At 34.6% G+C, this 14,409-nt stretch overlaps 1 protein-coding gene across 1 annotated transcript; it reads left to right on the top strand.

Annotated features, from left to right (window-relative positions):
• Window positions 1–1,955: 1,955 nt before the first annotated feature.
• On the top strand, window positions 1,956–10,672 carry LOC146943196 (uncharacterized). The gene is made up of 9 exons (XM_085750088.1): window positions 1,956–2,278; window positions 5,071–5,130; window positions 5,715–7,166; window positions 7,372–7,970; window positions 8,117–8,258; window positions 8,528–8,669; window positions 8,751–8,806; window positions 8,962–9,063; window positions 10,178–10,672. The coding sequence occupies exons 3-9, from the start codon at window positions 5,718–5,720 to the stop codon at window positions 10,670–10,672; spliced, it is 2,985 nt and encodes a 994-aa protein (XP_085606214.1). The 5' UTR covers window positions 1,956–2,278; window positions 5,071–5,130; window positions 5,715–5,717.
• The last annotated feature ends 3,737 nt before the right edge of the window (window positions 10,673–14,409 follow it).

Genomic DNA, 14,409 nt, shown 5'->3' with positions numbered 1-14,409 from the left:
GTCTTAAAAACATAGTCCCTTCGGTAATATATGTCCCTTCGGAATAAAGAGTACTTTTAAGATCATAGTCCCTATTTGGAATAACAATGTCCCGTCGGAATCAAGAATGATCTTAACTGTATATAAATATTATAACAATATTTTTTTCTATTTGAGGAGAAATGGTGGTATCACCATATTTGAGTGGTCGTAGTGTCATATTGATGTTTTGGAGAAATTAAAGCTAGAATGGTGATAACACCATATTTGAGTGGTCTCAGCACCATAACAGAGTGGTAACAATACCATATTAAAGTGGTTTCAGTATTAAAAGAATGGTCTTGGTACCATATTGGAGGTGTAATTCTCGAACGGTTTTCTACAGTGCAGTAGTTAATCGAACAGTTGTAGCTGGGCTTGTTTTATCCTGGAGGCGGCGTGGTTGATAGTCTGCTTTGCACAATTTTGGGCAGTGCCACGAAACGTCTTAAAGAGAGCGACCTGGTCGTGACTCAACCTAGTAACAACTTCGGTAGAAAAGAGAATTTGGAAAACCAAAATATAACAGTTTGGGAATCCAAAAACAACAGTCGATTAATCGGAGAGAGAGTTGTAAAGGTGAGGGTTGGTGGTGGTTGAGGTAGAGTTATTGATGTGGTGACATAGTAGGGAGAAAGCTGAAAACGATGAACGGAGGAAAGAGATAACATGTCGTGTTCCAAAATCGTAGAAAAGGATTGGAACATGATCCAGTAGATAACAGGGGAGGTGAAAAAAAAAGGATGGGAATAATAATATTCCAACAAAAAGTGGGATGGAAAATACACCAATGAAAGGGATGGATGTCACTATACGTAGGGGTGTAAGCGGTTCGGACTAAACCAACGAAACCGAAAGTCCAAACCGAACCAAACCGAAAAAATATCCGACCTTGTTTGGTTCGGTTTGAAACCGATCCGAACCAATCAAAACCGATCTAGTTTAGTTTGGTTCATGGTTTTTCATTTTGAGATCCGTGAAACCGATGAACCAATCCGATGATAACCCCACTCCTTATTTTACTAATATTATCCTACCTCACACAAACTTATGGTTAATCCCAAAATTAAAGTCCAACATAAAATACTTTTTAATTCATTCACTTTCTTTCATCATTATCTTCATCTCATCTCATCAGTCAGACTCTTTCATTTCTACTAAAAAATAAGCCCTAGCCATCAACCACACCAAACCAATTGTTCATCACCACCGCCCATCGTTGCGATCGTTTATCTCTTGGTTAGTTTTATCATGTTTCTGCCATTGATTTGTCATTTTGACTATGTTTTAATTTTAGGATGTGCATTTTAGAATTTTTGTGTTTGTTGATGAATGATGCATGTATGTATCATGGATGATTGAAATATTTAAGTTTTATGAAGTTGTTTTTGAAGAATGATAGATGAATGAATTTTGGATCATATGTATGAAATATTGAGTAAGGTTAGTCACTACAAGAAAACTTGATTTTAGCTTCAGATTTTAGAGTCGGCCCCCGACACCGAGGCTAATATTGTTCATGTAGAGTCGGCCAAGCTCACTCTATATGAATTTATGATTTTTCTTTCTTTTTAAATAATTTTAGAGTCGGCCTAGCCGAGGCAACACGATTGGGTCCCACATATTAATTTTTATAACAAAATTAGAGTTGGCCTATCCGACTCCATTCTTTTTGCTAATAAAATTTAAATTTATATAAAAATTACTATAAAACTATTTTTATTCAAGTCAATGAAAATTTTACCCTAAATTTTTTCCCACACTTTTTTCCCTCTCTTTACTCAGTAAAAAAACACCAAAATATTTTCCCTCTTTTTTTTTTCACACTTACTCACTAAAAAATTAAATTAAATCATTTACCAAAATAATCTCCACCACTCATCTACAAACCCTATCACTTTTCATCATACTCAATACTCATCTCTCTTCCTAGAATCATTTTTCACCACTCAGCTGCTTCTCACCGTGCCCTTCACCCACCGATTCACAGTTCTTGCTGGAATCACTTTTCACCACTCAAAATAACTTACTCAACCCAAATCCTTCATTAATCACACTCATGTATGAATATGGGATGAAAAAACTGAGATGGGTCACTCATTAGACCTTCTTCTTCGTTAACCCTTCTTCTTCGTCAATCACACTTCTTCTTCTTTAACCCTTCTTCTTCATTAACCCTTCAATCCTTCACGTTCACTCATTCAACTTCAGAAAATGCAACTGGGTCACTGATTCTACTTTAACCCTTAACCCTTCTTTGGTGAGTCACTAATTCAACTTTAGAAAGATCCAAATGGGTCACTGATTCAACCTCTCACAACTCTCTAATTTCAATGTTTTTATTATTTGATTAATAGCAGGTTTTGAACTTGTTTGTTTATCAATTTTTTTCCATGTGTTTAATTTATCTTAATTTTTTTCCTGGTGTTTTTATTATTCGTTCCAAATACTTATTTTTTTTATTATTTGGCTCTTAGAAGGATTAATGTTTATGATTAACATAATAAGATGTTGTGTAGCTATGTCTAGCGAGGCTTTTGTGTCTGTGTCTAGGTGCCTTTTTGGTTATGTTCTGGGACGTATGGGATAGTTGTTTCTGGTGTGACTGTCCGACTGGGTTGCTGTTCAGCGTGTCAGCTAACAGGTAGCAGCAGGGCAGTTTTTAGCTATTGCATTTGCTGTTTTCGGTTGTGGGGTAGTGGGGTGAGGCAAGGGTATGCATTTGTCTACTGGCTTCGGCTTGGTTGGTGATATGTATGTATATTTTAGCCTCATTTTTTGCTACATGTCTTTTGGTGTGTTAGTTGTTCCGTATATTTGCGGCACCAGTTGATTGTATTTCTGTTTTTTCCGCGAGTGTTAATGCTCCTTGCATTTTCCTCAACGTGAATAATATTTGGCGTTTCAAAAAAAAAAAAGAGATGTTGTGTAGCTAATCCAACATTTCGAAAATATTACTATAAAAATCGTTCATCCGTATTCGGTGTGTGTTTTGAAGTTGTCTCTCCTTGAAATTCCCGTAGCATGTTTTCTCCAATAATAACAAATATGATTTTATTGAAAGGTACCGGCGGTGGTCTTGTGATAGGAGGTGGGGTTGTTTCACTTTCACTGTATTTTTTGTTTTAGAAATTAGAATAGAATCTTCTTGGCTCTTCAACGTGTAGAGAGAGTGTGAAGTTTGAGAAGTGTGTGATGATGAGTGAGTTTATAATTTGTTTGTTTTTTTTTTTGGTGAATTTTGGTAGTCATGCATAGTGGATTAATGTGTTGTGTAAGATGCAAAACATTGTAGGGATTGTTGGATTAAAAGAAAAATATTATAGATAACTCAAAGTTTTCAATCTTTTTTCTTCTATTATTTTCTGCTCAATATGCAAATTATATTTTTATATAATTTACTTTTTTTGTAGCAGTTTAAGAGACTTTCTTTAGTATGTTCATATTTGGAAAAGTTTTATTGTATTTTCATATTTGGGTAGGTTTGATTGAATTGTTAAACATTTAAAATTATATTTTCATTCTAGCATCCAATGTGTGATTTTTTTTCATAAGATTATATTATGCATTAGTTTGTGTATGACTGCCTGATTAAATGTTAGTTTTATCATGAAAAACTATAAGCAATGGACATTTAATAATATTGGTTCCTGTGTTATCCCCAATTTAGCTTCAATACTCTGACATTGTTGAACTTAGGTCCCTTTCCTTAGCTGCTGTAGGTTCTTTTCTGTGTTTACGCACTTCATCAGTTCAGAAAAGGTGTAAGGAAGTCGGTGATAGTTTAAATTTTTTGGTGCATTTTTAGTAAAAACAGTATCAACCATTCATAAATTTGACAGATTAATCTTTTCGAATTTGTTCCTTTCAACACTCATTCACTTCATTATGGTTGGGTATTAGAAATCATTATGCTGGGTATTAGAAATCATTGACTGCGAATTGAGTTTGCTATGGTTTCCAACAACTTCAGATTAAGACAAGGCATTTTGTGATTATTAATACTTTCCTGCTTGCTCTGATAGTCATATCTTGTCTAGATGTTCATGTAAATTATAAATCTGAATTATGAAATTTTTGGAATGTGAAGTTGTGTTTGGTTTAGTTATTTACTGATTTTGAATGGGGAAAATAACTCAAATTTGAATAATCTCTTTTTACCTCTTGTTTCAGCTCTCGCTCTCAACTCTCGCTTTACAGCCCTTGGTCTTCAACTGTTGTCCTGTCCTTCGTCTATCTCTTCATCACAGGTAATCTTCATTCAATTTCCTGAGCAAGTTCCTCATAATCCGTTGAAGCAAATATTTTGCATATATTTTATCGGATTAATCTATGTATGCAATACATGTAGTTGTTACTGTGGTAGTATCAATTGAGCTTTATACATATTTTGTTTGACATTTTTGACAAACCACTATTTAGTAGCACTATTTGGTTGCAGTTGCAGTAGGGGTCTTGTGGTCAGTGGATCGGTTTGGTTTTGTGTTGGTGCTGTCTGTGCGTGCTTTGCTTTAACGATAGGCCATTCCGGTGTTTCTTTTCTTGCTGTCTACTGCTGTTTTAGCAGATCACAGCAGCTGCTGCTGTGATTTTTCCCTCCCTGGTGCGGCTGCATTTTGGTATTTTGGTGTGTCCCTCTTTGGTTTTGTGTTGCGGCTATAGTGGTAGGTGGGGTGTACTTGTGTGCTGCCTGGTGTAGTTGTTTCCTTGCCTTATGAATGGGTAGAGATTTGGGGTTGTGGGTTTGTGTACAAGCCTTTTCCTTTCCCAGCGTTGTATTGTTGCTTTGCTTCACTCATTGATCACTTCTTGTGTTGGTGTAGTTTTAATAAATTTTCCACTAAAAATAAAAGAGGCAAATGTTTAGAGTCTAGTCAGTTGATGCATGTCACTCTAGGAAGGTGGTATTTTATTAGGATTGATTTTCTTTTCATAGTATGTTTTTTCTCTATAGCAATTTTACAATTGTTATAGCACTTTTAGACAATTTTGTATAATTTTATAATAAACGCACCCAATTTTTGCTTCATGTCTTTTTGCTTGTTGTTTCAGATCTTGCTTTGCATCACTCTTCAACTCTCGTCTTGTCCTCCGTCAATCTCTTCAACTCAGGTAAACTTCATTCATTCTCATAATATCCTTATAATCCAATGAAACATATATTCTGCATTTAAAAAAGAAAACAGATTAGAAAATGCACTCTGCTCATGTTTGTTCTAAATTTAATATTGGCAGGTTTGCTAAATCCCCAATTTTAGTTTGATTTCTATTTGTTCTAAACTTAATATTAGTTTGTTTGCGTATGATTCAGGATTTAGTAGGATTTAAAAATTCAGAATTTTTTAAAAAAGAAAACAGATTAGAAAATGCAATTTGCTCATGTTTGTTCTATATTTAATATTGGCTGGTTTGCTAAATCCCCAATTTTTTAGAAAATGCAATCTGCTCAATATGATCAAACTTTATAATTAGTCCTCTTCACATATTTTGCCTAAAAATGATAAAATAGTTATCATTTTGGACCCTGGAATAGCAGATATTCTCATCTTTTGACTAAACATGACATAATAGTTTAGAAGTGAGCTTCTGATAACTTAGTGACTAAAAAAAACCCATAAAGACAATCACTTTTTTAGTGATTTGTACTTTTTTTCTAACTTATTTTGTGGCTGACAAGTTAATTGTTTGCCTTATAGAAAATGGATCGTTCTTGGATGTACAATAGGGTAAATGCTAATAGGCACGGATTGAAAAAAAAGTATGTCTGTGGTGTTCAAAAATTTGTGAAGAGGGCTTTGAAACAACCGATTTGTATATGTGAGGGAGGGATAAGGTGTCCGTGTACAAAATGCAAGTGTACCAAGATATCTACACCTGTGAATGTTAGACTTCACTTGTACCAGAATGGATTTCAACCAGAATATTGGATTTGGACTGAACACGGAGAAGTGAAACCCAGTGTTGATGAGAGTGGTGGTTTGGGTAGTAACGACCATGTGCATCATGACGACCAATTTGATGCGATGGATCAGATGTTGTATGATGCTTTTAGGCTTTATGAAGATGTCCCCCATGCAAATGCTAACATAGGAAATGAGATATTGGCCGAGGATGAGTTGCCTAATACAAATGCTAAACAGTTTTATGACAAGTTGATATCCTTCAACAAGCCCATCTACGAGGGGGCTACCGAGTCTAAGTTATCCATATCTGTCAAACTTTTGTCAATTATGGCTAACTGGCATGTTCCACAAAAAGGTATAGATTTTTTCGCACAAATGCTTAAAAATGTATGCCCAGTTAAAAAATGCTTTCCTGAGAATTGTTACCAAGCAACACAGCTGGTGTCTAAGTTAGGGCTGAAGGTTGAGAAGATTGATTGCTGTAAGAAAGGTTGTATGTTATATTACAAGGATGATAGTAATTTATCTGAGTGCAAATTTTGTTCTGCTCCTAGGTTCTTTCCTCGTAGGATTGGTATGGGAAAGTACAAAGATGTCCCAGCGAAGAGAATGTTTTATTTCCCTATCATTCCTAGATTACAAAGATTGTATGCATCAACCGGGTCTGCATCTGAAATGAGATGGCATAAGGAAAATAAAAACAATTCAAACCAGCTTCGCCATCCGTCTGATGGAAAAGCATGGAAACACTTTGATGAAGTATATCCTGAATTTGCTAGGGAACCAAGAAATGTAAGGTTAGGTTTGTGTTCAGATGGATTTACTCCTTACATTCAAGCGTCTGCTGGTCCGTATTCATGTTTGCCGATAGTAGTTACTCCTTACAATCTTCCCCCCGAAATGTGCATGACAAAACCATACTTGTTTTTGGCTTGTCTCGTACCTGGACCTAACAACCCCAAAGAAAAGTTGGACGTCTTCTTGCAACCATTGATTGATGATTTACAGCAATTGTGGTCCAACGGTGTTTTGACCTATGACATATCCACTAAACAAAACTTCATAATGAAAGCGTGCTTAATGTGGACAATTAATGATTTTCCGGCCTATGGTATGTTATCTGGATGGGGAACACAAGTTAGGTTGGCATGCCCTCATTGCATGGGAGACACAAAAGCTTTCTACTTGACAAATGGAGGCAAGAATACTTGGTTTGGTTGTCAACGTCCTCATTGCATGTATTTTGTATTGCACTACCCATGTTGTAATTAAGTAACTTGCTGACTTTTTTTGTCAAATCTTTATATTAAATAACTTATTCCAATTAAGTTTGCATTATTGCAAGTATGTTGTCTTCATTCTTCAATTAATTATTTTCTTGTTATTTTTTTCTGTTTATTTTTCAATTGAAATTGTGTTCATTATAATGACTTATATTTTATGACAACAGATGACTAACAAAGGTGGCAGCAAGAAACTAAAGACAAATCCTACTAAGGGAAAACGAAGGATATTGCCTCCGGGAACACTTAATGAGCAGCGGAATCTGATTCGTCAAAAGAAATGTACCACACAAAAATTTGCTCAGGGCTCTACAGCCCCGTATCAGCCTCGTGTACCACCTCAGATTGCAACACCAACTCAGATTGAGGCACCGACTAAGACTACAGTACCGGCTAAGGCTTCAGCACCAACTAAGTCTGTGGCATTGGATAAAACTTTAGCACCGGCTCAGATTGTAGGACCAACACCATCACCTATTCATTCCTCTACCCCCGAGGTATTCAGGTTTATGCCGACTCCAGGTTTAGGCTTTGAATCAATGGTTAACAATTCACAACATGCCTCACGCGAAGCTTTAGCAAATGAGGATGTGCAACAAACGTACCATGATGTGGATGACGATGACAATGACAATGAGGATGAGGATGAGGATGAGGAGGCTGAGGAGGAGGAGGAGGAGGAGGTGGTGGGCCAAGGGAATGTTCCTCAACAATTGGAAAGGAAAGATGATAAGGGGAGGATCATTATACAACCTTTTGGTAAAGGGTAAGTTACATGTATGAAACAATTTTAAATCACCTCATTTGTTAGTTTAGATATTTAGTGTTTCTGCATGTGACACTGTTATTTGCATTTTTCTAATTATTTATGATTGATTAGTAACTCCAGATGAGTCTTTTGATACTATGCAGACTCGTACCTGCATATCATGTTTCAAAAGCCATTGGCTATGCCATTCGAAAACAGTTTTATAAACCTATCCATTCTTGGAGTCAACTTGCCCCCAAGTCAGAATATGAAGCAGTTAAAGCACTTTGGTTTGAACGATTTGGAGTAAGTATTTACCAGCTAGAAATTATTTTGTCGATTTGAATGTGTCAATCTTTGCTAATGAAAGATAAATTTGGTTTGGAAATATAAAAAGGAATTATTATATTAATTTGTTTTAATTTCTGTCCTGTGTAGAAATTGTGAGCCAATACTTGGTGGTGTATTCCGTAGAAGTTTGCAGGACATGTACAACTAGTTTATGTTACACAACCTGTTTGCTTGTAGAAATTTTGAGCCAATACTTAATGAATGTTTACTTGTTGAATTTGCAGGAGAAGGTATCTTGGGATCCTCGTGATCAAGGTTTTGTCTATCGCGTGTTTGAACAAAAAGGAGCTAAACGACTAACAGACATGCTTACAAAGGCAAGGAAGAAAGGGCGGCCTAAATGGATAAGTGTGGAAGCTTGGACTGGTCTTGAAACCTACTGGAAAACAAACCCTGCTTTTTTGAAATCCTCCGATCAAAATAAGACAAATTGAGCTTCAACAAAAGGTGGTGCAGTCCACACCTCAGGCCGCAAGGCTCATATTGATGTGGCGCTTGAGCTCGTAAGTGAAAATGACAATTTGAATTTGAAGACTTGTATCTAAGTTGTCTATTGATGTTGGTAAAACCTATTGGCACTCATTAATGAAAACTGACTTGTGAATTGTTTATACTGATTGTTTATGTACTGATTATTTCAATCTTTTATGATTTGTAGTCCAATAATCTTCAAAGGGATTTGGACCCTGATGAATTATTTCTATATACTCACAAGAGGAAGACTGGTGAATGGGTTGATAGTAGATCAAAGTTGACCTATGTAAGTTATTGACTGTATATATTTTTTGACATTCATTTGGCTACTGCTAGTTTCTTTTAGTAATGTTGATGAGTTTTCTTTTAATTCTTTTGTATGTTGTCTCATTTTAGTTTTTATATTTGATTGCATTTGCCTACTTGGTTGCTTAATGCTATGCTTAGAATTTTACTCAATTGCATTGTTATAACTAACATAATGATCAAGGCCTTGTTTACATAATAATATTAATATTTCTATGTATTTATGATTTGATATGTATGTGCATATAATACTAGTAACTTTTTATTTGTTAATCAATAATTGATAACGATAACTTTAGACTTTAAAATGAACTCGCTTTGCCAATATGGTGCGACACAAGTTATAAATATTTAGGAGTTATAAATATTTAGGTCCCGTAACCATTTGGTATGTATGAAAATATCAACTCTTTATTTGTTAATCAATGATAATGATAACTTTAGACTTTAAAATGAGACAATTTTACCACCATGGTGTGATATAAGTTTTACTTGAATCTCTGTTCTTTGAAAGGTGTCAGCTTCTTAAATGAATTTTTCATAGATCAATTGATTAATTTTTGCAGATTAAATTAATCAAATCCATTTTTAGAAGGTATTGGTTTAGTTTCACTATGAGTCTAGCTTTATGATGTATACTCAATTATAATAATATCAAAACAGATCATGAGTAATCGGTTTTTGCCAATGCAAATTCATACTTGAGTCAAAGTTATGAGTCTTTAATTGTTCATTAGATCATGACCAGATATACGTACCGACTTCCCGTAAATTTTGATCAGCAAAATTTTCCTGTCATTTGCTTACGTAAAATTTGACTTAGTTTTTATATTTTATTTTATTTGCCTACTTGCTGTTGTTACTAACATAATGATCAAGGCCTTGTTTACATAATAATATTTGAGATTTAGTTATGAATGATTATCACTGGTGTACATTTCTGTTTTTTGAAATTTGTTCATATGGATTGTGATGGTTGGATTAGTTTTGTAACAATGTTGTAACCATGTGAATTACCTATAAATAATGCCTGACATGTTTTTTCGGTTAACGAATACCATGAAATATTTATATATTTTTTCTTTATTGAGCAGGAATCATTTAAAAAGAAATTGAGTACGGTACAAGCCCAGATTGATGAAACAACTGGAGATGGTGTGCAAGAAGTTGATGGAGGAACAAAACTTAGGTTGTGGACCGAGTCTGCAGGGGGTCGTACCCGTGGTCGAGTTTATGGTACAGCAGACTTATCTGTCAACCTTCGGCGTGGGTGCACGTCATTTACTCAAAAATCTCAAGATCATCATGGTTCCATGTATGATATGTCTTTGGAGGCTGAGAGGGCAGCTAGAGTTAGAGCCGAGGAGAAGGCTGCTATAGCCGAGAAGAAGGCTGATGAGGCATTAGCTCAATCACAAGTGGCTATAGACCTAAACAAGCAATTGATGATTCAAATGGTTGAATTAAAAAAATTTATGATGGAGCGCGACCGTCGTTCTGGTAACGGTTCATGTAGTGCCACCCAGCCTCCTTCACATCCTCATTATGATGATAACTTGGACGACCAATCATTGCATAGTGACTCTTGACTTTGGTTGTTTTAGACTAGTTTTTAGTACTAGAACGACTTTTTTTGGACGTGCTTATTTTGTTGGTAATATATTATGACATGAGCATGCTACTGTGGTCGTAACTTTGATGTTTTGTAGTTTTAGGCTCTTTTGCAGTATCACAGCAGTAGTTAAACTGAATGTGTTTCTTATGTTAGCACAATATTACTTTTTGTAGCTTACTTGATGTGCTAACTAGATTAGTGGCATTATGGCCAAACATGATATAAATTGAAATATTTAGAAGATTTGTGGTATTATTATGCAAAAGAGATTATGAAACCAAATGATTTGCTCACAGGGTAAATAGCAAAAAAAAAAAAATAATAATAAATACTAGCCTCGGTCATACCGACTCTAACAATTTATTCGACTTTTTATGATTGGACTTTAGCATCCGGTAGACCGACTCTACTAAATAACCTTGACTTTTAGAATTTGACTTTAGAGTCGGTTCAACTGACTCTAAGATTTAGTTGACTTTTGGTTGACTATAGAGTCGGATGGCCAACTCTATACGATTTAGTTGACCGGCGTAAAGTTGACTTTAGCGTTAGGTAAGCCGACTCTAAACTCTTAAGTTAGCGTCGGATAGGCAAACTCTAAATCATTTTGTTGACTTTTTTATTTTGAATTAAATAGCCTCGGCTGAGCAAAGAGTCGGTTTTAAACTCGGCTTGACCGACGCTAGGTTAGCCTCGGATGCAAAACAGCCGACTCTATTCAGTAGCTTCTAATTTTTTAGCCTGCACCCGACACCGACGCTAATCCGACGCTAAATCGTTGATAGCGTCAGTTTTTGCCCAGTTAGAGTGGGTTTTTGGCCGACTCTAAAATGCTGTTTTCTTGTAGTGAGTTATGAAAAGTTGTTTGAAAAATAGAGAACATGAAAAAACAAAATATGAAATACAATTATACAAAGTTCTATGAAATATTTTTGTGAGAATATGAATTTTTTTTAATTATATTATTAAACAAACCGATCAACCGAACTAATCCAAACCGAACCAAACCGATTAGTTTGGTTCGGTATGATGCATGTATGTATCATGGATGATTGAAATATTTAAGTTTTATGAAGTTGTTTTTGAAGAATGATAGATGAATGAATTTTGGATCATATGTATGAAATATTGTGTAAGGTTAGTTATGAAAAGTTGTTTGAAAAATAGAGAACATGAAAAAACAAAATATGAAATACAATTATACAAAGTTCTATGAAATATTTTTGTGAGAATATGAATTTTTTTTAATTATATTATTAAACAAACCGATCAACCGAACCAATCCAAACCGAACCAAACCGATTAGTTTGGTTCGGTTTCTTTTTTGAAAAACAGTGAAAACCGAACCAATCCGAACCGATGAAGATTTCATCGGTTCGGACATTTTTTTGGACTGAAAACCAATCCAAACCGAACCGTTACACCCCTAACTATACGCTTGAAAACCTAACTAGGAGACCAAACCCTAGTAGAGGAAGACGGCGCAAGGATGATCTTTCTAATGACGTGTCAAATAATTAGAATGACTTCATGAAATTTTCTTCTTTTTGAATAGAAGTGATATATCTAAACACAATTCCTACGTTAGTGCATCATTTATTTTGGGATTAATTATTCTTTTCTTTTTCGTACAAGGGGATTAATTATTCTTAAATGGCTATCAGCTCTCCCTCTAGTTAAATATTAACCTTCCATCAGATACCGTTTTCAAACTTAAAAAAGTTAACTGAGAATTCAGCTAATAACTCTTAACAATAATTTACCTTTTTTCTTTTAACAATTACGCCTAAGAATGAACCATGTCCCTCAATTTTGAGTTGTTTTACTCCTCCAAAAAGGTTGTTTAGAATTATTGTTTTGCATGTGAGATAATTAATTAAAAAAAATGAATATTCTTTTTCTAACACTCACTTTTTTATTGAATAAAATTCATATCAATCTCATACTTCGAAAATGAATGTACATAATATGTTTAAACCTACATGAATTTAATCTAATAAGATAATCAATATCAAAGAGAATGTTGTAATATTATTCATATTTTATTGTTATGAAATAAAAATTAATTTTCTTATAGTGCATACAGCAAAAATTGCATGGAGCTGTTTACAGAGAAGAGTAAGCTGAAGTGACGCATGACGACACTTCCGTAATATGGATTAGCTACAAAAGCAAACTACTATATGGAGCTGTAACAACACTGATACGTGTATGGTCCAGTATTCCACCACTATATCAGAACTTTCTTATGTTGCTATAAAAATAATTTATTTAAAATACATAAGATATTTTTCAAGATATCTCCGTTAGATGTTAATATACAATTTCAAGCAAACTACTCCAGCTTCGTACACGAGGCTTCTCATGTTGTCGAGTTGCTTGTCAATTGTAGGCCGTGATGTGCATTGGCAAAGGCCGGTCCCTGGTCGTCTCAAGTACAATATTGACGTTTTCTTTTCGTAGTTTATGAATCGTATAGGTATTGGTATATTTGTAATGATAGAGCTTTTGTTCTTAGCCAAAACCATGAGTTTCTCACCCTTATATGTTTTGTTCCTGTTGGTGAAGCTTTAAGTTTGTTTAATGTTATATAATAGTTAAGTGACATGCAAATGGACAATGTTGATTTTGTAGTGGATTCTAAAACAACCAATGGCGTTTTTCACTCAAACAGACTTGATGTTTCAGAATTTGATCATGTCATATTAGGGTGTCAGAGACTCTTTCATTCACAGTTCACAAACTCTCGGGTGGAGTTCTGGCGAAAAACAAATACGATAGCCCCACTATTTATTTTCATATCCGTAATTGTATTACTGATATTATTATTATTAATAAAATGTTATAAGCATTTTTCTTTCAAAAAAAGAAATCCACTAAATTATTCGACAAAGTTTTACAATGGTTGTCGGGGCTTAACACAGTTACATGGTTTAAATATCTTGGGTTCATGATACAAAATGACGAATAAATAAAAGCATATGCAAATCGTATTTAAGTTGTGTGGTTTAAATAGAGAAGAGCCTCATATGTTTTATGTGATAAGAAAGAAAAATTATAATGTACAACTGTCAAACCATCCATGTTGTATGGTACAAAATGTCGGGCATAGAATAAGCGTCGCGGATATGAGGATATTGGATTAGATGTCCAATGAGACTAGGCGAGATAAGATTAGAAATGATATCATTATAGAGAGTTCGGATAACACATATAGTAGAAAAGATGGTAGAAAATAGACTTAGATGATTTTGACATATAGAGAAGACGTGTAGATGTTGTAGTACAAAGAATAGATCAGAGGGAGGATAATCAGATCAAAAGCAATAGAGGAAGATTTAAAAAAAAAATTATAAGAGAAACTATTCGAAAAGATTTAGAGATTTATAAGTTATCGATGTATTTAACATTTGCAGTAGCAGATCCAACAGCTAAATTTCGATATCTGGTGATGGAATCCAAAACTGAATTTTTGTTCAACATCTTGTTGGAAACTGAACATCGCAATTATCCAAGACAGAAGTTTGGAACAAGAACAGCACAGTGCTCTTTTTAGTTCCACATTAAAAAAACTATACAATATACTATATTTTTTTAGTATATCAGGCTCAGCTTTCTTTTAAATAGACACCAAGCACTAGTTAAATCAGCCTATGGAATGTGTTTGGTTCCCTATTGAGATTTATCATCACATCATTCCAGTTAACTGGA

The sequence above is a fragment of the Medicago sativa genome, chromosome 3 (assembly GCF_051527215.1).
Source record: "Medicago sativa cultivar Bolivia chromosome 3, Bolivia_mono, whole genome shotgun sequence".
NCBI classification, from domain to species: domain Eukaryota; kingdom Viridiplantae; phylum Streptophyta; class Magnoliopsida; order Fabales; family Fabaceae; genus Medicago; species Medicago sativa.
Note: the sequence above shows the minus strand (reverse complement) of the source record. Positions and strands in the feature narration are given on the sequence as shown.